This window comes from Parambassis ranga, chromosome 24 (assembly GCF_900634625.1).
Source record: "Parambassis ranga chromosome 24, fParRan2.1, whole genome shotgun sequence".
Classification (NCBI taxonomy): domain Eukaryota; kingdom Metazoa; phylum Chordata; class Actinopteri; family Ambassidae; genus Parambassis; species Parambassis ranga.
Genome location: NC_041043.1, coordinates 893,701 through 918,941, shown reverse-complemented (window position 1 = coordinate 918,941; position 25,241 = coordinate 893,701). Strand labels below are relative to the sequence as shown.

At 42.6% G+C, this 25,241-nt stretch overlaps 1 protein-coding gene across 1 annotated transcript in view; it reads left to right on the top strand.

The window, feature by feature from the left end:
- The window catches only part of LOC114428389 (mitogen-activated protein kinase kinase kinase 5-like), a 49,126-nt gene that overhangs the window by 20,395 nt on the left and 3,490 nt on the right, over positions 1 to 25,241 (top strand). Inside the window, exons 4-24 of the mRNA XM_028396744.1 lie at positions 2,244 to 2,437; positions 4,202 to 4,370; positions 5,016 to 5,122; positions 8,956 to 9,126; positions 9,927 to 10,039; positions 11,851 to 12,010; positions 12,218 to 12,371; positions 12,461 to 12,568; positions 12,866 to 12,918; positions 13,906 to 14,001; positions 16,326 to 16,407; positions 17,292 to 17,425; positions 18,089 to 18,216; positions 18,383 to 18,519; positions 20,396 to 20,501; positions 21,012 to 21,169; positions 22,845 to 23,022; positions 23,161 to 23,178; positions 23,562 to 23,739; positions 24,385 to 24,553; positions 24,632 to 24,817. Coding sequence (XP_028252545.1) covers positions 2,244 to 2,437; positions 4,202 to 4,370; positions 5,016 to 5,122; positions 8,956 to 9,126; positions 9,927 to 10,039; positions 11,851 to 12,010; positions 12,218 to 12,371; positions 12,461 to 12,568; positions 12,866 to 12,918; positions 13,906 to 14,001; positions 16,326 to 16,407; positions 17,292 to 17,425; positions 18,089 to 18,216; positions 18,383 to 18,519; positions 20,396 to 20,501; positions 21,012 to 21,169; positions 22,845 to 23,022; positions 23,161 to 23,178; positions 23,562 to 23,739; positions 24,385 to 24,553; positions 24,632 to 24,817 — 2,799 coding nt within the window. The remainder of the gene's footprint in view (positions 1 to 2,243; positions 2,438 to 4,201; positions 4,371 to 5,015; positions 5,123 to 8,955; positions 9,127 to 9,926; positions 10,040 to 11,850; positions 12,011 to 12,217; positions 12,372 to 12,460; positions 12,569 to 12,865; positions 12,919 to 13,905; positions 14,002 to 16,325; positions 16,408 to 17,291; positions 17,426 to 18,088; positions 18,217 to 18,382; positions 18,520 to 20,395; positions 20,502 to 21,011; positions 21,170 to 22,844; positions 23,023 to 23,160; positions 23,179 to 23,561; positions 23,740 to 24,384; positions 24,554 to 24,631; positions 24,818 to 25,241) is intronic.

Here is a 25,241-nt window from a genome sequence, read left to right as displayed (position 1 = left end):
TGTTTTTGGTCTCCTCCACATCCTGCAGTAAAAAAACTTGGACCAAAAATAAAGGCGACACCATGTTCTGGTTTGTCTTTAGCTGTTTCAACCAGAAAGCTCAAAGAAATGATCATCCCTGTTTGCTGTGGAAAAACATCATAGATGATGAATGGGCTGTACAGGGAGCCAGCAAGCACATAATGGTGGTTGGTTGTCCACATGCTTTTGTCCATATAGTGTATGTGTCTTTACCATGTACCAGATGTAAATCTCCCCTCTGTTCTGGCATTATGTAGAAAATAAGACTATGAGCATGTTGAGAGTGGTGGAAAAAAACATGCATATTCAGGTTCTTAATATCAGGCATAAACAACTCAAACCAGATCATCCATCTTGATTTTTGATTCTTACTTAAGTTTTTTTATGATGTGGTCCTGGCTGCGCAACATGTATGTGACTCTTGGTGATTCCTCTTTTTGGGTTGGCCTTTGGTCTACAGATCCAGATCTGATCCATGCTCACAGAGTCAAGCTCTTGCTTAGGAGTAGTAGATTGTTGTAGAGACTTCAGGACCAGGTGAGCTGTCAGCTTGGTCCTTTGGAGTTTATTGTCAGATCACATCATAGATTGTGTCATGTGGTCTCCGTGTAGTGACAATTCTGCTGGGGCAGGTGCAAAGGTGCCTGATTATTCTCTGCTCTCAGAAAAGCATGTGTTGCTAATTGTCTTTAACAAAGTACATTTAACTGCCTACCAGGATAATTGAAATCCAGGTAATCATCCTCTGTTTCTGCATATCCAATTAGTGTAATTACATACAGATTTGGTCCTCTGTGTTGGTTTTGTTGGGTACAACCTGCCACAGCCTGAAGTGTGTGCTTCCCACATGTAAACTAGAATTAAGCTGCAGTTTGTGTGTGTGAAGGTGAGAGAGTAGACAGCGCTTCTCCTGTACGATCCTGTTGTAACTACAGATGGACTAAACAAGATGACTCACTGGCTGAAAAACTGACTCACTCTCAGTCACATTCACCAGATTCCCCCATGAGCCGGGGTTGTCACGTGTGTTTCAGCTCAGAAACCTGTTACCTGTTACCTGTAAATGGCCAGTGCAGGTGAGCTTCAGATGACCCCTGAAATATGCATCGGCCTGTGAAAACAAACCTGCCATGTGATCCCTGTGATGGCACTGCACACACACACACACATGGAGGGGCTAAATATAGCTTTAAGATTTAGCAACCTGTCTGGCTACATCTAACAGAGGCAGGGGTCACAGGTTTATTTTTGACAGTCGTGCATCACCGCTGCTGCAGGAGCTGATGATGTCATGAAAAGCTGTTGCACAGGAGGAAGTAGTTATCAGAGGATGGCTTTCATTGCTTCAACACTGCACCTTCCTTTCACTTCCTTTTTTTTCTCTTTCTGCTGGTGCTGAGAGCAGCAGTATGTCTTTTCTCAAAGCTGAAAGCGTGATAGAATATTAAAGGATGGGTAGCATCTCCTCAGTCTGGGAATAGCTCTCCTCGAAAAGACCTCAGCCCTTTCAGAATCAGAATCAGAATTACTTTATTTATCCCCGAGGGGAAATTCTTTAACTACTTTAGGTTAGCAGATTTCCTGCACCTCTGTAAACGCCACACACACACACACACACGTGTTTTGTCTTTTGTTTATTCAGCAGTGATGGACAACAGGAGAATGGAGAGACTGGAGAATTAAAACAAAAAACAAAGAGCAAATGTCTAGAATTTGAGCTAAGTAAATAAAGACTTTAGGTGCTAGCTAACAGTGAAGCAGACATGAGAGCTTTGCAGCTTTGGTTTCTGCACAATTTTCTCTCCTGCATGAACAAGTGGAATGTAAGCTGTGGTTGAAAGAGAGCACAGCTTCTAATTAGGCTGTCACCATCATCACAGCTCTCCTGTCTGCTGCTGCCTGTTTAGAAACTAAAGACAAGGTCACATAAACACTATTGTGTGTGTGCAGACAGATCAATGATGAAGCTTTGGGGAAGCAGCTCAGACTTCCCAAGGCAAACTGCTTCCTCTCTGTACAATGATTTACAGAACATTTGAACTGAACAACAGTATTATCATTAATATATAATAAAGTCTGTGTTCATTGGATGTAATCCTTATTTTTTTCAACGATACACCCACATTTGGCTTAAACGTCCCTTTTGCCTCTTCACACCAATCCCACAGCGTCTTCTGATATTAAAATGTATAATTCTGATCCGTTTTCTCTCACATTCACAGACATGCTCAGCAAACTACACCTTCATCCCATACATGGTGACGCCCCACAACAAGGTGTACTGCTGTGACAGCAGCCTGATGAAGGGTCTGACTGAGCTGATGCAGCCCAGCTTCGAGATGCTGCTGGGGCCCATCTGCATGCCCCTGCTAGACCGCTTCATCCAGCTGCTCAAAGTGTCAGAGGCCAACTCCCAGTGAGTAAACCGGACCCAGACTCCGATTTCTGCCATAGATTGCTCATCACGTTTTTCATCAACTATAATTGAAAAGCTATTGGTAACATTCACCCCTGTGGCAAGTCAAACTCACTTCACTTTAATTCAGGCCTTCTTCTTTAATAGAAGAACTTATTTAGATGTAGAAAACGCAATGTTTGGATGATGCTTATGAAAAATCTGCAATATGCATTCTGTTCCTCCTGTTGTTGGCCGTTGTATATTGAACATTAATAATTAATCCAAACTCTACGTATGATTTGTAGTAGCTGTAAAGGTACTGTTGTGTTTGGTGTGTTGCCAAATCACACAATTTCTGCTAATCAGCATCTAGGCATCTAGCTGCATTGTTGATTTGCTAAGCTAATATCAGCAGGCTACTAAGATGCTAAGTTATCAGAGTGAATGCACATTTTCACTACTCGAATAAGAAAGGTGGCTGGGTGCTCCCTTAGAGATAGGGTGAGGAGCTCTGAGTAGAGCCGCTGCTTTATTACATTGAGAGGAGTCAGCTGAGGTGGCTCTGGCATCTGTTTCGGATGCCTCCTGGATGCCTCCCTGGGAACGCCTCGGGATTCCCCCAGAAGAGCTGGAAGTAATGTCCGGTGAGAGGGAAGTCTGGACGTCCCTGCTTAGACTGCTGCCCCTGCAACCCGACCCCGGATAAGCGGTTGAAGATGGATGGATGGAACTTGAATAAAAATACAAACACATTGAGATTTTTTGCAAACCATAGCTAGCTATATCACTGCTGGGGTTTTGGGTAGGATATTTATTTTATCTATTTTTTTGCCTTTGCGTGGCTTATTGAAGTGTTAATGACCCTGATTTTTTTTTCTTTTCTTTCTTTCTTTCTTATTAATACTACCAGCAGAGCATTTGGGTTTGATTATGAGGAAGCAAAGGCATCTATTTAAAGGCATTCCTGCCAACAGAGGTGTCTCTGAATGCATTACTTTTGTTGGAAATGCCCTTTAAAATATGCAAAAGGTTACACAAGGGAAACAATGTGTGAGTGATTTATTGCACACAGTCAGGTGAAGGTTGACACATAAATCCCAGATCAGAGATCAGGAAGAAAGCATTTATAGTGTGAGGAGAAGAATCAGTGTGCAGGTGTTTGAACAGAAGAGGCCTTATTATACCCATACTCATTCTTGCTTTAGTCACTGTAATTATTTTTTTCGTGTGCGTTCATCAACTTTGACTACATTTTGAAAAAAACAAAAAATCTTTGTCTTAGTTGCTGTGGTAATATTGTTGACTCTCCTGCCAGCAGACAAAACAGCAGCCAGTTAGTTCTTCTTCAGCTCCAAGTGACGCAGGTTTACAGGCAGGTTCCCCTCGATTTGGGTTTCGTCTGCTAGAGACCAACGTATTCAAGCCATACTGTCTGTAAAGGTCTTCTTCAGGTTCTCTGCCTCTTCAGTAGTCATTTATCAGTCAAACTGACTAGAAGTTTATTTAGTTTAATCAAAATCTATGACCGATTTCTGCTAAAAGCTCATTTAAAACAAGAACAAAATGTCTCACCTCTTACCAAAGAATGATCAGACATTATGAGAAACGGCGCCACAATGCAGGAAATGAATGACTTTGTGTCTGGAAAATGTTTATCTTTAAACAAATGTTGGCGTGAATTGCCGCTTTTTATAGTTAGCACAATAACACAATATGCTTCTAGGTGCATTGCAATGTTACGTGTAATCTCTTACATGCACGTATATGTGTTTGTTACTGCAGTCAGTATTTCCGTGAGACCATCCTGAACGAGATCCGTAAGGCTCGGGAGCTGTACACGGGCAAGGAGCTGGCCGCAGAGCTGAGCCGAATCCAGCAACGTCTGGACAACGTGGAGTGCCTTTCAGTGGATGTCGTCATCAACCTGCTGCTGACGTACAGGGACATCCAGGTACAGCCGTTAAATGTGCACTGACTGAGCAGCAGTGTTGCTCAAAGCAGACAAATAATACCCCTTGCTGGGAGGTCGGTGGTTCGATCACCTGCCCTGGCTGCAGGCCAATGTGTCCTTGGGCAAGTTGCTCCCACTGGTGTGTGAATGTGGGCTTGTGTGCACGAAAGGGGTATATGTGAAGTAGTGTAAAGTGCTCTGAGCAGGTAGAAAAGCACTATATAGACCATTTACCCACATAGGGTACGGACAACACAACTGTGCTCAGCCTCATAACAAACAACAGGGCGGAGGCAGGCTCATGGTTCCTTGTTTACTCCCTTTGCTCCCTTTAAATCTGCCGCCCTTCCCGCTCTTTAGTCTTGGCAGTAGCACTCACATACAGATCCTCCCACTCACCATAGGCAGTGGCTCATAAATCATTCATTAGAACAACAAGCATTGAGGATGTGCTGAATTATTCAACATGCATTGGGTATATTGACTGTGTAGGCTAGTGTAAGAAACAAAAATGCGATGAAGAGGCCACTCAATTATTGAAGTCGGTGTCTGTGTTAAGACATCTGAAAGGCTTCCCTTTAGTTTTCGAACTCACGGTGAAAGCACAGCAATGTCTAATCAACGTGTCCTTTACTCGTCGTCTAGGATTACGAGTCCATCGTGAAGCTGGTGGAGACTCTGGAGAAGCTTCCAACCTTTGACCCCATGGCTCATCCACATGTGAAGTTCCACTACGCCTTTGCACTGAATCGGTAAGATGACACAATAACTGTGTCTATACAAATAGACACACTGTGTACAGTGCAATAAAAAAAAATGAATGCGAATGTTTTGAGTGTGAAAATCACGGTTTTAAATGTTTTCAGTGGGTGACAGGACTGGACTACAGGCCGGTTTAGCACCCAGAACTAAAACAAAAAATGAGTGCAGCTATTCTGACTGATGGGTTTTTGGGATGATGTGAGCTTTGTGAACGATCCATCAGAAGATAGTACACTGTGCTCATAAAGGGGTGGACAGGCTCAACAACAATGCTCACTTAGCTTTTTGCCTCAATTGGTACTAAGGGGCCCAAAGTGTGCCAGGAAAATTTCCCCTACAACATTACAGCTGCAACAGCAGCCGGAACTTGCTGATACAAGGCAGGATGGATCCATGCTTTATGTTGTTTACACTAAATTCTCTGGCACCAGAAAAAAAGACCAGGAAGTGTTTTTTTTACAGTCCTATTGGCCAGTGTTGGCGAGTCTGTGTAAATTGTGGCCTCAGCTTGCTGTTCTTAGCTGTCAGGAGCGTCAGCCAGTGTGTCCTTCTGCTGCTGTACTCCATCTGCTTCAAGGTTGTTGTGCGTTCAGAGATGCTGTTGTTCTGTGTAGTCCTTTGTTGCTTGTATGAGTTCCTGCTGCCTTTTCTTTTTTCAACAACTATGCCTTGATTGTGTTAACAATAAATAAAAAGCCTAATAACCCCCCCCCCTGTTAAAATTGGGTTTCTTCTACATATACAGCATCCCAAGCTTTTTTTGTATGAGTTAGTTCCTTTATTACCAGTAAACGTAACTTGGCATCATGTGCCCGAGCAGCAGTAATACACATGTGCTCTTCTCAGGCAAAGACAGGAGATGCACACCACAGGAGGTTTTGGCTGCCTGTTTTTCTCACCAGCTGCCTTTCTAGTAAACTTCCTGCGGGTTTCATGGTGCGACTGCCTCTAACAGCAATAAAAAGCAGCTTCCACGTAATTCTGAGATGAATCTTTAAGTTCTGTTGCGAGGATTGACAAGACGTTGTGACACAGCTGTAAGAGGTCTTCAGGAGGACTTAATGAGCTTGCACACAAATGCCCGTCCAGTGTGTGTTGCTGTTGTGAAACTGAATGAATTTTTTCCTTCAGCTCTGACTCAGTAGCGTGCACTGAGATTATTATCAATGTTTAGTGCACAGTAAGTGATCTGAAAGTAAAAGCTAAATGAATCTGTCAGGTTAAAGTGGCTTTAGCCTCAAGCATGTGAATGTTGGATGCTGCTGAGAGCCTGACAGGAAAAGCGAGGAAAGAATCTCCTCTACCCATCATCAGCACTCTGGAGAGAAGAAAGAAAGGAAGCACAAGGAAGGGAGTGAGCAGGTTGTGCTCTTCCCTCTGGGCTGGCCTCCATAGTAATAGCTGTCAGCTCATATGTTTTATTTAACCTTGGCACCTTGCAGGGGCAGCCGTGTTATGTTTAGTAGGATTCTCTTCATGACTATCACACGTTTTCTTAAATAAAGACCAGGCTGATTAAAATGTCACGCTGTACCGTGAAACAAAGATTCCCCCAACAGAGGACGTGCGCTCAGAATACATTAGCATAATAACTAGGAATCAGATGTTTTTTGAAGCTTATAGACACCTTTGTAGATATATGGTTTGTTGACCAGCAGGATTAAATGCTTTAATAAACTTAAACTGCTGCTGCAATTAATACACAAGACACATATTTGACCTGAATATGACTCTACTTTTGAAAAACAAAGCCGTTTTATTGGGTCCCCACCAATGTCCAGCGATTACTAAGTTGTCCCCGCCAATAATTCGATCCCCTTTGGAAAAACAGATTTACAGTGTGCAGGAAGGGTTAAATTCTGTTTTTTTTCTGGTGTCCTACCAATAGATATTTTCCTGTCCCAAAGCCCTTGATATTCTGATTCTGATTGCTTATATCAAGGGCTCTGGTCCTACTGTGCCACATATGGCCATGTGATCGGCTGGGCCTTACCCTGCTGTCATGTGTGTGGCTACGTTAGTGCATATCAAAGAAATGGCAGCCATTAAGAAGGTCTGTATAAGGAGCTATTTTATAAACAAACCTGTAAGTCACTTAGGCACTGTTCACACAGAAAGTCAATCCAGCTAGAGCAGGATTGTATCTGGATAGCCTTTAAAGTGGATACATTCAGACCTATTTTCAAATCACACACGCATGTCCACGCTTAATCCGGCTTAATCCGGCTTGTTTGTGGTCCTCCAAACCGCTAGGTGGTGCCTTGTAATATACAAAGTCTGTTCAGGCCGTGGTAGGACCACGTGTGCGCATGCATCGTGCGTTTTTTTTTGTCTCGTTTTTTCTTTTTTTCAGTTCAAAAAGCAGTTTATTCCTTTGTAGCCCTGTCTAACGAAGCAAAGCTGTCATAGTTTGATGGTTGTTTACATACAGCTTTTGTACGCAACCCGGACACTGTCCCCATGAACCAGAAGTATCACGTCGCTAGCAGGATTTGCTAGCAGGATTTGCTAGCTGCATTTGCGTTCAGACCTGAGCCTAGACCAATGTCAAAAGCAAATCTACCCACCCTGTTGGATATTTAACACCAGGGCTGTTGCATGAGACTTAAAGTCACACCATAGTGTCACAAATGATGACTCATCCTGCACTTGGGGATTTTGTACACACTGAAATATTCAGGCCTTTGGAGCTGACCATCAGAGCAGACTGAGCTTGTCAGGAAAGGGGGAGGAAAACAAACACACAACCAACATGGCCTATCCCATCTCATTACATACTGGACACATGACCAGGAAGACTGATCACATCCCGTGTATGGCAAAAGTCGGTCATCAGCAGGGACATTTAGCATGTGGGACGGACGGGAGAGTCATACTCAGGGTTCAACTAGGGGGCAGGTTTAGTTGATGTCAGTTAGGTGTCATTATGAAGCCTGAGTTGAAGTTTCACTGCCTCTGCTTCCTCATTCCTTCATGGTTTGGTTTCTCAGTTACCATGGTTATGACTCCCGCCCTTTTGACAAAATGATTGGTTGAAGAAGACAGACTTACACCGCTTTGCCGTGTGCTAAAGCAAAACTGTGGAAGTCTATAGGACAACTGAAGCTAAGGTGGATGCTACGTTTATAAGCTGTGATCATGGGTTTGTAGATTTTGATGCTCTGTCATCAGTTGTAATCAATAATCTGAAAAACCAATCAGAGAAATGAAGCATGTGATATAGGCAGAGCAACAACCAGTTATACCGATATGTTTTTTTTTTAAATAGGACAGTGAAGGTGCTTTGTCTTTCTATAGTAATTTAGGTGTACTAATAAAAAGGTAGAATTATGTGCAAGAGTTAGATCATTAAATCAGTTTAATGTTTAATTAATAAGTATGACAGCTTTCATGGACAGACATGTAATTTAAGTAATTAACACCTGAAGAGTTCATTTTCTAATGAATAAGCCCTCAGATAATGTCCTTACAGTTCAGTTATAACCTGCAGTAGCTGAATGATAGCCTTCAGTACAGTCTGAGTTTCACCGTGCTAAATAAGAGTCCTGATTCTTTTATTGAACTCGGTGTCCTCTGTAATTTAAGCAGGGCTGCTAATGGCCTCCTCCGTGCCAGCTATCACTTTCCCTACAACAAAGGCCGTGCAACTGTTCCCTAGCTACTTGCACGCAAACACATGTGCACCCACACGGCTACTGTTCTTCTAAACACAATCTGTGGAGTTTCTCTATTGTTCTGTTCCAAATCTATCCATTGATGATGTGATTTACAGAATATGTAGGTGATCGAAAATATTTTTTGTGTGTGTGTTGTCTTTGTGTAGGAGGAACCTGCCGGGTGATAGACAGAAAGCCTTGGACATAATGCTGCCGCTGGTGGAGGGCGAGGAGCAGGTAGCATCGGACATCTACTGCATGGTGGGGCGGATCTACAAGGACATGTTCCTGGAATCTCACTTTACTGACACCCAGAGCCGAGACAGCAGCGCACAATGGTGAGACAGGATGTGTGCATGTGTGAGACACTGAGTCACCTATAAATATCATTAGAGATGTTTTTGAAGGGTAAAAAAATGCATTTAGCATGAATGATGCCATCAGCGCTGCAGTTGTTAAAAGGTGTTATCAGGAAGGTAATGAAAATCAAAAGTCTGTCATGGACAGACTTTTTTTTATTTGAATTAGGCTAATTCATGTACTCCACAGCAGTGCTCGGGCCCTAATAATAATAAAAAACACTACAATTACAATAGGGCCTTCTCACCACTCGGTGCCCTAATAATAATAATAAACCACTCGGTGCTCGGGCCCTAAATAAACATTACAATTACAATAGGGCCTTCGCACGTTTCATGCTCGGACCCTAATAATAACACTGTCATGCTGGTGATTGTCTTAATCTGGAAATAGTTTTTAAGATCTCATATCTAAATATGCTGCTTAGATAATCAAGCGCCCATCTGCCTGTTATTTTCAGCTCAATGCCACAACTTGGCGCAGGCTTCTAATAACGTTCACACGCCTTCCCTCCGCAGAACAGATTGCTCATTAAATAAATGATTTATTTTTTGTTTTATGGAGGCACTCACAGTCACTGTTTGTCGTTCTGTGGCCCCAACTCAATATGGCTGTAATTGTTTTTTCTCTCTCAAAGTGTCTCAGAGAGCCAGAGGATGGGAGCCCTATGTGCAGCTATCCGTTTTCTCTCGGAGATGCTTGGGATTTGGAATGACGCATTTCTTGGAGGAACACTGTTTGTTGGGCTCATTTTTTAATTTTTTTTTCTCTCTTTCAGGTTTAAAAAGGGCTTCGAGTCAGAGCCGACACTACACTCTGGTATCAACTACGCCGTTCTGCTGCTGGCTGCGGGACACCAGTTTGACACGTCTTTTGAGCTTCGTAAAGTTGGTGAGTAGAGAGCCAGGCTGGATGTTTGTGCGTCTTGTGTCTTTGTGTGGAGCTTTTTTATTAAACAGGACATTTGATGCTAATCACCCTCTGAGATTGAACCCCTGCAAATTCCTTAGGGCATTTTCGCATCTTTCAGCTGATCGTTTCGGTATTATGTGCTCTCATCAGCTCCTATTTCTAGCAGCAGCAGGCAGCTGTTTCTAGTAAAAAAACAACAAGTGGACAAACTCCTTGAGGGTGTTTTCACACCTGGTCCCTTTTAAAAGATCTGAACTCAGTCCTCTTTAAGTGGACCAAAATGTGTTCACACTGTGAGTTTATTACAAAGAGAACCAGGTTCTCTTTGGCCTCGTTCACACTGGATAAAGTCAATCCTGTTTACATACGGCTTTTTTAAGCGACCCGGACACTGTCCCTGTAAACCGGAAGTATCATGCCGCTAGCAGGATTCGCTAGCTGCATTTGCGTTCAGACCTGAGCCACATTTGAGCCAATCCGGCTAGATCCACCTTTGAGTGTTGGATTGAAATCAGTCCGGATATATCCGGATTCACGTTGTTCAGACTCAGAAAAAAACTATCCATACATATATCCAGATACGGCCTGAGTCCCGCTCTAGCCAGTTTTATTTCCCCAGTGTGAACGGGGTCTTTCTGGTGTAGTTCAGCATTGTTGTCGCCTCAGTCCTCTTTCTGTTCACACCAGGTCCTCTAGAGCTCCCAGACCCCCTGTGCACTGAATTCTGGGTAGTTTGAAGCAAAATATCTGCTGCTATGCTTGCCTCCTCCTGTGTTTTCTGGTTAAATTAGTGCACAATTATAAGGAAAATAGAGCTATTCATTACATATGAGCACAAAAAGGGTGGAAAGTTCAAATATATGCAAAAAATCATCGATCTGAATTCGTTTAGAGGGCTGAAAGGGAGTAAAAAAAGAAGAGTTAAAAACACCCTGAGTGACTGCTGAACATTTTGGAGCAACTAACCTAGAAAAATATTATAATTTTTATTTTTTTTTATTTAGGGCCACATTTGTTTTTACGATAAAATAAAGATAAAAAAATATCAGTATCAGGACCTTCAAAAAAAATGAAAAAACTGCACCTGTTCTATTTTGTCATGGAGGAAACCAGTCAGTTTAATGTTGATGATAAGATGATATTATATGTAGACTTAATTTAATGTTAAAATCCCCACTTTATCATTGTAATATATTCTTATTATTATCTGACTGAGCTGCTGTTATTAAGTGAACAATAATTGGAGATAATCTTGCTCTGTGTCTGTGTAATCTACTAATCCTAAAAAATCTGGCCTTAAATTTAAGTGTAATATCCTCCTTCCTCTTCCTGTTAGATTTGTTTTGGTCTGGAGGGAAGTATGTGACTGCCTGCTAAACGTTGGTGCCTTGCAGGTGGCACACTGTCAGTTGAAAAACACACCTATGTGGATAAACCAGGAAACTACAGCTCTGTAGTTTAATCTGTTAGGATTGATGCTGTAATATATAAATATAACTTTTATAGGGTGGTGTTTCACTTTCTGTTCTCAAAAGGCAAAGGGTGTAATGTAGCCTGGTCTGTATTGTGTGTTTTTTTCTTTCCTGTGAAATCTGAGGCTCAGAGGAGCTGGGGAATGTGGGAAACATAAATTAACCCCACCCTCCAAATGACAGTTTCTGCAGACAAAGTGTAGCCGCAGATGCATAAAATAACATAAAGAGTAAAGACTTGACAGGTTGTGGCACATCCAATATTTGACCTTTTGTTGCTCCAGTTGTGTACAAATATGTTTACTATCTCGTTCCCAGGAGTTAAGCTGAGCAGCCTGCTGGGTAAAAAAGGCAGCCTGGACAAGCTGCAGAGTTACTGGGATGTGGGCTTCTTCCTGGGCGCCAGTATCCTGGCCTGCGACAACACCAGGGTCATCCAGGCGTCTGAGAAACTCTTCAAACTCAAAGCCCCCATCTGGTGAGAACACAAAAAAACACACACTCGAGACCACCTCCATCACCAACTGCTCCTGTGTCACTGTGTGATCTGAAGTTTGCTTTCCCATGAGGCCGCGGTGGCCATCTGTGTTTCTTTCAGTTAATATGGCGGCCTCAAAATGTATTTGTGTTGCTCATTGATTTCATACAATAGAAGCCGATGTGTAGTTACTGTGGTTGGTTCCAGGTATCTGCACTCGCTGGTGGAGACCATCTTGATTTACCAGCACTTTAAAAAGCCCAGCGGGGAGCAGCCGGCTTCCAAACAGGAGCTGATGGACTTCTGGATGGACTTCCTGGTGGAGGCGACCAAGAAAGATGTCTCCTCTGTACGATTCCCTGTAAGTGGGCACACCTAAAGCATCAAATTGACATTTTCCGAAGACTTTTTTTCTAATATTAAAAACTTGTGTATTCATACTTTCGACAGGTGTTGATATTGGAGCCCACTAAAGTGTACCAGCCTTCATATTTATCCATAAACAAAGACGTGGATGACAACACGGTGTCTATCTGGCACGTCGCTCCTGATGACAAGGTGACCATCTACAATAAAGACTGCTGCATCTTTGAGCTGGTTGTGGTGTGTTTGATCAGTATCGACTGTGCTGCCAGTCACCATGGCAACATTACACTGCTTTACATTATTGTACAGTAAAGGTGATAATAAAACTAGACAGATGATGATGATGATGATGACTACAGATTTCTTTACTCTGTGGATTATTTCCTTGTTATTTGTGTTATTTTCCTTGTTACCCATTATTAGAAATTGAAACTCACTGTGTCATCATATGTGCAGAAATGATGTCATTCCTTCTCTTCTGTCCTGCAGAACAAGGGGATACACGAGTGGAACTTCAGCGGCACGTCTGTGCGAGGCGTCAGGTCAGTGCAGCACTCGAGCTTCAGCTAGCGTGGTGCATAAAGGAGAAATAAAACCACAAGTGTTCAGCAGAGCACAGGCTAAGAGATGGAGTGTAAACAGCAGACTCTGGGTTTAGTTAGCATTTTGCTGGGAGGAGGCCGTCTTGCGCTCCTTTTATGATTTTTGTGGCAGACTACAGGGAGTCGCAGCACTGTGCTTTCAGCTCCAGGCCAGGAAGCACATTTTCTAAACTGTCGAGACTACACTTCCTGTGAGTCCCTGCTTTGTATGAACTTTGCTGCATGACTCAGAGCACATGTTGTGTCATGTGCAGATGTGTGTAAGCATGCGCAAAAAAACACAAATATACATTACATTACATATGTGCTTTAAGCTAGCACCACTTCACCTCTCACAGCTGCACACAGCAGTATCATCCTTTTTTTTTACCAGAGACAGTTTTCCTGATGTCTTGCTCTGTGCCTGTTTTTTTTTTTTTTTTCAACGCTCCTCAAAGGAATTCACTGTCAGATCAGTGAGAAGTGGAGGGCCGTGCTCACATGTTGCTAGGGAACAACTCATTCTCTGTGCCCACTCAGCTTGCAGACAGTCAGCGGGACACAATAGCAGCTCTGCGAGCAGCTCGTACGACCACACACACACAGAGGCTTTCCGTTTGTCTGGTTCAGCGGCTCTGGCCTTGGCACTGCCACTCCAGAAAATGGAGAGTAGTGCTCATCAAAACAACGATGTCAGTGCTGCTCATGGCAACTTTTATTTGCTTCAGTGGGGATTTTGCAAACACACATAACACCACACATGAGCTTTGTGTGTATGTCTTTTATGTTTAACTGAAGCTGCCTCCATGTGCAGTGTTAAACTATTACATCGCCTTGCAGTCTTCATGGTAGATGTCATGAGTTCAGTGAAAGGCTTAAGTGTATCCATCCGAGTCATCTGCTCCCAAGTGATGAGTAGACAACTAACTGTGCACTGTCTCTCTACAGCATCTCCAAGTTCGATGAACGCAGCGCCTTTCTCTACGTCCTTCACAATGCAGAAGACTTCCAGATCTATTTCTGTACAGAGATGCACTGTAAAAGGTTGGTCAGACATATATGTGTAATGTTTATGACATCATATAACATCAGACATCTGACATCCAGTCATCCTTGTGTTGTAGCATGAGTCTGCAGTCATGCTAGAAGCTCTATGCTTTGAGCATGTTCATCCTCTCACTCTGATGAGGAAAACGTTAACATTTCGAGTAATCATGCTAACACCCGCATAGCCTCGAGTGTACTCACTGCTGTATGGCGCTCTTTGCTGGGCTGTCTTAAGCAATTTCCCCATTGTGGGACTAATAAAGGTTTCAAATTTAATTTAAAATTTGTAAAGGTTGAAATCAAAAAGCACTATTTACAGAGAGATTATTCATAAGCCTCTTTAGCCTATTCAAATTCTTAGTAGGAAACTCCTTATATCCTGCTCATTTTTGAACCAACATCGTCCGATAAATGTGTGACAGGCCACGATGATGTACTGTGCCTCCTCTGTGGTTGCACCCATCCCTACAAGTACCGGTAGTTGAAGTGCACTTGTCAGCTCTGCACTCAGGTGGGAAATTTCACACTTTCCCCGTCACCACCACGAGCACACCTTGTGCACACCATTGTGTTTCTCTCTGGCTGCTCGTTGAAGTGTTCAGATTTGTGACTTGCACATCTGAGCCCTGCCGAGCACTTCCAGTTCCATTATTAAGAGCGTGAGAGAGTCAGTGAGTCATGCCTGCTGTTGTTATGATGCTGCTTTCATTTGGGCAGGAGTGAGAAAGAAGGAAGGAAGGAAGGCACACGTGTGTGTGTGTGACTGAACACCTGTGTGACAGCATGACGAGGAGACGCGCTAATTCACAGCTTGCGGTAAAAGGTCACTGTACGACATGTATCTGTGTGGGAAGTGTGTTTGTAAACATACTGTAACCCCTTCTGGATCAGATCACCAGCTAAATAACACAACTCAGCCTCAATATGTAATAAAGGGATCGCAGACAAACTGTGCAAACTAGAACATACATTTTTGAATAAAAATAATATGTTGTATTGCTCTAAGATATCAGATCTTGCATTCAGAGTCAGATGTCTGATCACTTCATATTGTGAAATATATAGCAGTACAGAGCAAGACACCTGGTGTCGGTGTATTAAATCTTATCTCCATACAATATGGACAAACCATCTGTGAACCACATGCGTTTCTTTGGTCTCCATTTTTCTGGTGAAGGTGAGATGAGGTCAAGTGTCAGGTGGCCTTAAAGATATTTTTCTTTGAGTTTATTTTCACACAAAGTTATCATCTAAATCCTCACTGTAAGCTGAAACAATTGAATAGAAGTTTGGAAATTTTAGTTTCTACTGGTTCATCCACTAAATTTCAGAATACATTGATTGATTAGGATTTAGAGTGCTTTCACACCTTTTAAAAGAACTGAACTCAGTCCTCTTTAAGTCGACCAAAAAGTGGAGCAACAGAAAAAGCTCTCAGTTCTTCTTGTGTTCACACTGTGAGTATATTACAAAGAGGATCGGCTTCTCTTTCTGGTCCAGTTTAGATTTGTTGGGGCCTCGGTCCTCTTTCTGTTCACACCAGATTCTCTAGAGCTCTCAGACCCCCACTGCACTGAATTCTGGGTAGTATTCACTTGAAGCAAAATGTCTGCTGCTATGCTTGCCTCCTGTATTTTCTAGTTAAATTCGCGCATATTCAAAAGAAGTTATTAGTTACATCTGAGCACAAAAAGCGATTGAGGAGACTACATTATTTATTGCCATAATTATTGTTTATTGGGTGTCTAAATACTACATGGTATTTATTGGTTCACTTTAAAGGGGTTTTGGGTATGGTTGGAGCGTTCCCTTATGTGCAAAAAATGCTGAGTCATCAATCTGAGTTAGTTTAGAGGGCTGAAAGGGACCAAGTGTGAAAACACCCTAAGATTAAGATTAAGGATTATTTTATGAATCCTAAATTTAGGTAGCAGTACCAGCAGCATACATAAAAAAACAAGCAAAGAACAATCAATACAATATATACAGGAAAACACTCATATGCAAACACGCACATCAGCAGCAATCAATCATGGATAATCTAATCAGGCTATGACATTAAGATATTATACCATTACAACTAAAAACAGACTAGCAGTATGCGAAAGGTGGTGGCGTCCCTTTACTTTTGGTAACATAGTGTGTGTGATTTCAGACCTATGTGGTGCAGTGGGTGTGAGAACAACATGGCCAGTAATGTTATGCTTTTATTTTGAAAGTTTTTTTCTGTCTCCTTTTAAACATGATAACATGTATTATTACATGTGATATTAATAAATGAGATTTCATTTGGACTGCTCTGGACTCTTTTCTTTTGGCAGATTCTGTGATCTGGTTAACAGCATAACAGAAGAAGCTTGGAAAGGACCGGAGGAAGGAGACTGTGATGCTGATACGTTAGAGGTGAGATGCAGAACCTTGAATATACACTCTTGAAACTCTTTTTGTGTGTGTGTGTGTGTGTGAGTTGCTCCACATTGTTTGGTTGCATCCTGTTTTGTTTCTCTTCACCCACCGTTGAAATGTCACAGGAAATATGTGGTGTTTGACAGAAAAAAAATGCTAATTAGTGTTGCAACTTGGTGTTTTGATGTAGGTTTTGTGGCTTAATTGTTAAATTTTCATCCTTTTCCACCCATCTTTTCTTAATTCATCTTGTCACAATTCAGATTCACAATTCAGATTATAATAACAGGATCAAAACACAGCAGCAAACACTGAGAAGTGAACAGTAACCTGCTGAGATAAGACCTGGATTTTTTGCTGCTGTGCTTTATGATGCTGACGGTGTGCTGAACAGACACCTGCTGCTGCATTCACCTGTCTTCACCAACGAGCAGAGCCAAAGGGGTGGGGGGGGAGAAAAGCTAATTACACAAAATGCCGCTGCGCCCTCTGTGACTCAGCGTGGCTCAGATCGACTGCCTAACAGGTCCTCTCACAGGAACTTTTTAAATGTCTGTTTGACATGTGATCAGCCTGACCTGAGGGATGTAGCTTTAGCAGCCACTTAGCACAACAAAGAAAAAAAGATTTTAAATACATTTTAGGCATTATACAGAATATAATATTTGAATTTTGTATTTATTAGCTTGTTAGCACCAGAGTGTCACTGCTAGCCAAAAATGGACACACACACAAATTAGTACATTTAGGTTTGAATAAATAAGTAAATGTGTGGAAATTTTTGATGACCAAAATGTGTTTGTGTGATGTGTTGTATTTAGATCATTTTTCAAATATGTCTTCAGACTGAGTTTCACGGTGTGTGTCTTTTGTCTCTGCAGTACGACTATGAATACGACGAGCACGGAGAGAGGGTGGTCCTGGGAAAAGGCACGTTCGGAGTGGTGTACGCAGGCCGAGACCTCAGCAACCAGGTCCGACTCGCCATCAAAGAAATACCAGAGAGGGACAGCAGGTCAGGAACATGTGCCATCATAATGGTTTTTTATTCACACAGGCACAAGCAACAGAGGCCTAAGAACAGTGATATTCATGATACCCAGAGGATAAATCCTGAAGTTTTTCCCTGACCTTTTGAACTTTGACCTTTGCTATAGTGCCAACATCACAGCAAAATGTCATATTATCTGATTAGCACGCTGCTATGGGGGTTAAATATTTGAAGCCACCTGCAGTCATGGTTTACATCATGATTAGCTCAGGTCTATTAATTGTACTGTTCTGTTACTGCCTCACCCTGCTGTCGGGCAACATTTAGAGGACAGCTGCAGCATACCCTGTGGGGTTCTTGTGGAGTGGCTGGTTAATGGAGGGGACCGTGAAGTCAAACTCCCAACCTCCACCTTTTTAATTTCCCATCACTGCTCCTAAAGCTGGTCCACTCACGGTTCCACCTACTTCCACCTCAGACTGCAAGACTCTCTCACAGACTAGAGGATTCCACCGTCACGCTAATCACATCAGTGAGTCAGCCAGGCGCTCAGCTGTGAAGAATGTGGGGAATTTAGGGTAAATAGTTCAGATGTGGAGCTCTCTCCAGCAGAAAGAAGAGAGAGAGATATGTCTAGCACTGGTACTCTTTTCATCATTTTAATGTGTCATTTTGTTTTTCATACAGGTACTCTCAGCCACTCCATGAGGAGATTGCCCTGCACAAACACCTAAAGCACAAGAACATCGTCCAGTACCTCGGCTCCATCAGCGAGAACGGCTTCATCAAGATCTTCATGGAGCAGGTGCCCGGAGGTGAGGTCATTACTGCCATGCTCTGACTGAATAACTAAGAGCACTGCATTGATAAACGCCACAGTGCGGGATCAGGTGGAAATAAATTGGGGTTTGTGTAATCAGATCTGTCAGGTCAGATCGGGTGTATAGATCGCTGCTGTACTTTGTCCCTTTGTGTGTGCAGGGAGTCTGTCTGCACTGCTCAGATCCAAGTGGGGCCCTCTTAAAAACAACGAGCCCACCATCGGCTTCTACACGCGCCAGATCCTGGAGGGGCTCAAATATCTGCACGACAATCAGATAGCACACAGAGACATCAAGGTGATGACAGCTTCTCTTTGACCCCGTTCACACTGGGGAAATCAATCCAGCTAGAGCAGGATTCGGGCCATATCTGGATATATCCGGAAGCTTGAAGCTTGATAAGAGGAACAGAGGAGACTAAAGTGCAGGAGGGTGTGCGTTTAAAGGGTTATTCCAAATAGATTGTTCCAGGTTTAAACACATACCTTTTCATAACAGCCTTTTAAAGATCTCTCCCTAGCTTCGGGAAGAAGTTGCAGACTCCTTCTAAAAATACATGAAAGGGGCAGCCTTGCTTTATCAGATTAAGTCGGTAGCTTCTCAATCCAAAGATGGTTTCATACAGAAATTCCCTCCTGATGTTTCTTTGGACAGATATGCAGCAACAGCGGCACAGTTTATCCCTCTGATTACAGTGGCCAAGTGAATTTAACAGACTGCAGCTTATGAAAACATGTACAAAGAGAGAACAAAAAACACCTGATTAAGAAAACAACATGCACTGCATGTAGTCAGAAGAATAAAATAGTTGTAAGTGTGACACACGTCATTTTTGCTAACAGTAAATTCTGTCGTATTGGCTACATCACAGTAAGGGTTTAAGAGGCTCTCCTTGTGTTATCTCAGCGATGACAAACCAACACTGATAACAATCCCATTAGAGGCAGCGGCCTCTTCCTCCACACATCTACCTAACTTAACAACTGGCTCATATAAGCCTCGTTAGCACCATGTAAATGTTAATCACCTTGTTTTGGCTCAGAACCCCACCTCCTACGTGCAAAGCTGTAGCTGCGGTGTGTCAGTTTTCAGGGATTTGCAGGCAGTTTTGCTTATTATCAGAATCCGAATCAGAATCAGAAATACTTTATTGATCCCAGGGGGGAAATTGCTTTCATTCCAGGTGCTCCATGTATACTAAAAAAAAAACAGGTTAGAAATATAAAATAAGGTAGTAGTAGTAGTAGTAAGAGTAAAATAAATATAAAACCTAATAAATTCTAAACATTCAAGTAAAATCCAGGCAAGTGAAAACTGATAGTCATATATAATACAACTAATACTGTGTGCAGTAAAATCTTGTCTACAATAAATCCAATATGGATATAATTACAAGACAGTGTGTTAGATTGTCTGATCTCAGAGGGAGGAGTTGTACAGTTTGATAGCCACAGGAAGGAATGACCTCCTGTGGCGCTCAGTGGTGCATTTAGGAGGGATCAGTCTGGCACTGAAAGTACTCCTGCACCTCAGCAGCACGTGGTGGAGAGGATGGAAGCTGTTCTCCAGGATCCCCTGCAGCTTACACAGCATCCTTCTGTCTGACACACCCACAACATCACCGGCCCTTCTGATCAGTTTATTGAGTCTGTTTGTGTCCGCTGGCAGAGTCATCAGAAAACTTCTGAAGATGACATGACTCTGTCTGGTAGCTGAAGTCAGAGGTGTAGAGCGTGAAGAGGAAGGGAGAGGGGACTGTCCCTTGTGGGGCCGTGGTGCTGCTGACCACTGTATCAGACAAACGCCGCTGCATCCGCACATACTGTGGTCTACCAGTTAGATAATCCACAATCCATGACACAAGGGGGGGCTCTACCTGCATCGCTGTCAGTTTCTCACCCAGGAGAGCCGGCTTGATGGTGTTGAAGGCACTGGAGAATTCAAAAAACATTACTCTCACAGTGCTCGCTGGCTTGTCCAGGTGGGTGTAGACACGGTTCAGCAGGTAAATGATGGCATCCTCAACTCCCAGCTGGGGCTGGTAGGCGAACTGGAGAGGGTCCAGGTGAGGCCTAACAGTAGGCCGGAGCTGTTCCAGAATGAGTCTCTCCATTATCTCAGTGGCATCGTTTCGATGTGTGCGTATTCTCACGGATGTGCTTTCAATTCACAGGGTGACAACGTCCTCATCAACACCTACAGCGGCGTCCTGAAAATATCAGATTTTGGCACATCTAAGAGGTTGGCTGGGATTAACCCTTGCACTGAGACTTTCACAGGTACGGGTACAACACTGTTCACACAGCACATACTCAGACAGGCTTGATAAAGTCTTAAAGTTTGCTCAGTAGTAGCCATAAATACACTTAAGCATCGAAGTAATCCCAGCACAGTGTCTTTGGACAGCACCATTAATCCAGCCTTATTTACTCAGCCAGTAGGTGACATCACTGAAAATAGCTGACTGCTGCTATTCACAGACACTGTGTTTGAGTCTGCAGTTAGATCGGGTGGGTCTGCAGCTCTCTGATGTCACCACCACGGCCGCCAGTGGCAACTCAGCTTGACCTTTTGAGTCGTCTGACAGCAGCCTGAATGGCGGAGCTCTTTCAGGAAACTGGGCTACTCCTTTTTATAGTCCAAGCCTGCTAAAAATGTATCCCCGTCTGTTCTTATGCCTGTACACAGGTTACTAATAGCAGCAAATAAGCAGCCAGCCAACAATATACTTCTTATTATTATCTGAATATTCATCTGTGGTTGTGTTACTATTTTGTGTTGTTTCTCAGGCACATTGCAGTACATGGCTCCTGAAATTATAGACAAGGGTCCTCGGGGTTACGGCAAGCCGGCAGACATCTGGTCCCTGGGTTGCACCATCATAGAGATGGCCACTGGGAAACCACCTTTCTATGAACTGGGAGAACCACAAGCTGCTATGTTTAAGGTACTATCCTACTAAATAGTGTGTTTATTTTCACCCTAAAGATGCACACGACAAGTAGGGAAGTACTGGTTAAGGGGTGTCTTAGGCTAAGTTAGGGACACCTGTCTGTATTTTGCTGTGTATAGGAGTTTCAAATCTGGTGTCTGTTGGGTAATTTCAGCACCAGTGCAGCAGTAGCCAAATGTAAGAAATTGTATGGAAACGGAGTAGGTGTAGCCTTCTGGGGGTACGGCGGAGCCTCTAGTGGAAAAAAAAATAAGGTTTTAAATCACAGACTAGTGTTCAAAACAAGAAAAAAAAATCTAATATAATGATGTACTGTAGGTAACACTTGATGATGTACTGTAGGTAACACTTACTGCACATATTTGACAAACTATCCAAGAGTCAGAACAGAGAAATCAGAACAGATAGATGGTTTAGGCTCCTGACTGTGATTATTAGGAGCCATGGACAGTTCTGGTGTCACACCATCTTTCATTGTCATGTAAAAACTATGAAACATAACCACCATTATAACCCCATTATCTCCCCCATCTGCAGGCTGTAACTTGGTCGAGCCCAGTAGAAACTCCAAAGAGAGTAGTGCACGAACATTTGTTTGAACACAAACAAGCTCAGTGAGAGTAACCTTCTGTTGACGTGTGTTTGATATTTTCTTTGGGTGGAAATGGAGACTGCTCCCTACCAACGAATTATTGTTCTTAGCCATGTGCAGCCCATTAAGGGCAGTGGAGATGTTTAAGGGATGTGTGGAGAGCGTGACAGCCCTGCTGTCAATGCTCTGAATCATGCAGTTTTCCATATGATGTGATAAAATTAAATAAGGACCTTATAGTAAGGAAAACAGAAAAGGAGAAACTTGGATTTCCTCTCACAGTTTCTGGATATATCATTGTGTGTACAGTCCATAATCTCCATCTCTAAAAGGATCTCATGTTGTGTCTGCAATTTGTATGGAATTCTCTTAAACAGTCCTCTTCATGGAATGTCTCAAGGGAGGGGCATCTCTCTGCTAATCTTAAGTCAACATTCCTCAACACGAACGGCAGGAATTTCTAGTGTTACCTCTCAACAACTGCTGCCTCGAGCTACAGCCGGGCCCATGGTAGTCTAACTTCACTGGGTAAACACTGTCTTTGCAGCTAAAGTAATCAAACAGTTTAGCCAGAGGGGAAAAATCTATATTATTATTCTAAAGGTGCATTCTGTAGGTGCTTTTTGTGTTATTTTTCTCATTTTTAAGGTATGTTGTGAGTGTTTGTACTGTAGCACAGTGATAATCTAACAACCAACATGCATGGTCGGTTAGATAAGCTATCTGTTTGTAGCATCCCTAGAGGCTGGTAGCTGAGGAAGAGGTGGGTGTTAACAGTATGCAAGAAAGCAGAAGAGCAGCAATGCTAGGCTAGAAACACCAGCCAGTGAGCCCTTCCACTGTCCTGCTGTCAAATAACTGACCATAAGCATTAGCCATTGTTGCCTTTTCTTGTTTTTTAACTGTTGCCAATTCAGTAACCATCTGGTGGTACAAAGTGGTATTACACCATCCAGAACTAACTGATTATTATGCTAACTTATCAGGCCAGCTGTGCAACACAATATGTAGACATCATACATAAACCTTTGTGTCGTCCTGCCTTCTTTAATTGAGTGTGTGTCCATTTATTTTCAGGTTGGCATGTTTAAGATCCACCCAGAGATCCCAGAGTCCATGTCGTTAGAGGCCAAAGCCTTCATCCTGCGCTGCTTCGAGCCTGACCCAGATCGGCGCGCCACCGCCCTCGACCTGCTCACTGACGAGTTCCTCACCGTCACCAGCCGCAAAAAGAAGAGCAAGAGCAGTTTCACGGGTGGGTTTAATTCTCAAGTCTGTCTGCTTTATGTTTACACCATCCCAGCTTGCATAAAGTTAAAGGTTAAAAAACAGCACAGTAAGCTTGTAAATCATAATCTGTTTGCTGACAGATTTCTTCTGTTTTTCCCTGCAGCACTGACATCGGGGTCAGGTGAGCAATTTTGTCCCCCACACTGTCAGTTTTGTGATACATATGCATGCTTTGCCGAAGAGAATCTAGGCAACAGTTCACATTTTTCTCCTGCCAATGGCGACCTACCTTGTGCAACTAGGATCTTTTCAAGACTACACAAGTAGATGCATGAACATCTTTTTAATCAGTGTAATGACTTATACACAACAATTTACTGCCAGATAAATCAGCTCAAAAGGAGGACAATTTCAATCAGTTTTCACTAGTTTGATCCTCTTAAAGGCTTCAGTTCTCTTTGTTATAGAAGAATAGCATCATTTCCTGATTGGCACAGGCAGCTGTCTCATTAGATCATTTTTGTGTGTATGCACCCTCTTTAAGAGTTTATTTTTTATATTCAGAGTACCTCCGCAGTATCTCCCTGCCTGTGCCGGTGGTGGTTGAGGACACCAGCAGCAGCAGTGAGTACGGCTCTGTCTCCCCTGACAACGACCTCAACACCAACCCCTTCATCTTCAAGCCCAGCGTCAAGTGCTACAGTGAGAGGGATGTCAAGGGACCCAGGTCGCTCTTTCTCAGGTAGAACAGCTGAAACCAGAGCATGATTTTTGACACCTTGAATGAGGCTGCCATTGTGGTCTAAGCTAGAGGTGTAGATATAATCCTGACCTACATTTACACACCTAGGGCCATTTCATACTCAACCAGGGGCACACAGACACGAGACACATTGGCCACCATAATGCATGCTTGCGTGTGTAATACCATATGACCCCAACGGGGGAAATAATGCCAGTAAAAGCAAATAACATAAAAATAATGAATGACAAATAAAACACTATTAGTAGTATGGCAAATAAAATAGCATTATAATAGTATTATTATAATATATAATGGTATATAAACATATTAAGTAAATTAAAAATTAATGAGTTATGTTAACTAATTATTAAATTCAAATTAAAGTTAAATTAAAATGTTTAAAAAAGAGACTTTAATTAAATTAAGTAAAAAATTCTAATGCTAAAATACTATAAATAAATAAATAGACTATAAATGAAATAAATACTATAAAATTAAGTACACAGTGCAGACTGTGCAATCTAAATAGGTAAACAGTATAATTTAATTAAAAGCCTGTTTCTAATAATAATAATAATAATAATAGGTTTGTAGGATTGTCATATATTAAGCCAGTTAAGACATTTATGCGTTGCTACTCAGCATTCCGGTGGAAAACTTCGAGGACCACAGTGCCCCTCCATCTCCTGATGAGAAGGACTCAGGCTTCTTCATGCTTCGAAAAGACAGCGAGAGACGAGCCACCCTGCACCACATCCTGACAGAGGACCAGGACAAGGTGGTGGCTAACTTAATGGAAGCCCTCACACAGGTCTGTAATGGAATAAACTATCAGAAGGTGTGTGTGTATGTGTATAAACCCAAGGCTTTTCCCCTCCTCCACCTCCAGGGCTCAGAAGAAATGAAGCTGAAAGCTCAACACATCTCCACCCTTGTGGTCAGCCTGGCCGACTTTGTTCGCATGGCGGACAGGAAAATCATCGCCAACACTCTGTCTCAACTCAAACTGGAGCTGGACTTTGACAGCACCGCCATCAGTCAGCTGCAGGTTGTGCTGTTTAGCTTCCAGGATGCTGTAAGTATCAACAGAAACACAGGGAGGCTTGAGAAGCAGGTCTCTCTTATGAATTACTGATCATAACGGGAATATAAAACATCATCAGTTTGAGATTTATTTATTACAATTGAGAATTGAGGTTCTTCTGGCCTTCGCATAAAGCAAAAAACACATGAGCTGCAGACAGCAGCAGGCTGCACTGTGAAACACTTATAACCTTTAAACACGGTGATAAAAAGACACACACACACATGCAGAAATACAGATGAAAAGACTGTAGAACAAGTGGTTGTTTTCATACTGAGGGTTATTGCATAATCCTAGAGGAAGATGAGGCTATGGTGCCTCCTGTTGGTCATCGGTGCAGACTGTTGAGCTGCAAGTGATAAGAGTGTCATCATATAATATATTACATACATACATTATACAAACATATTTAGTA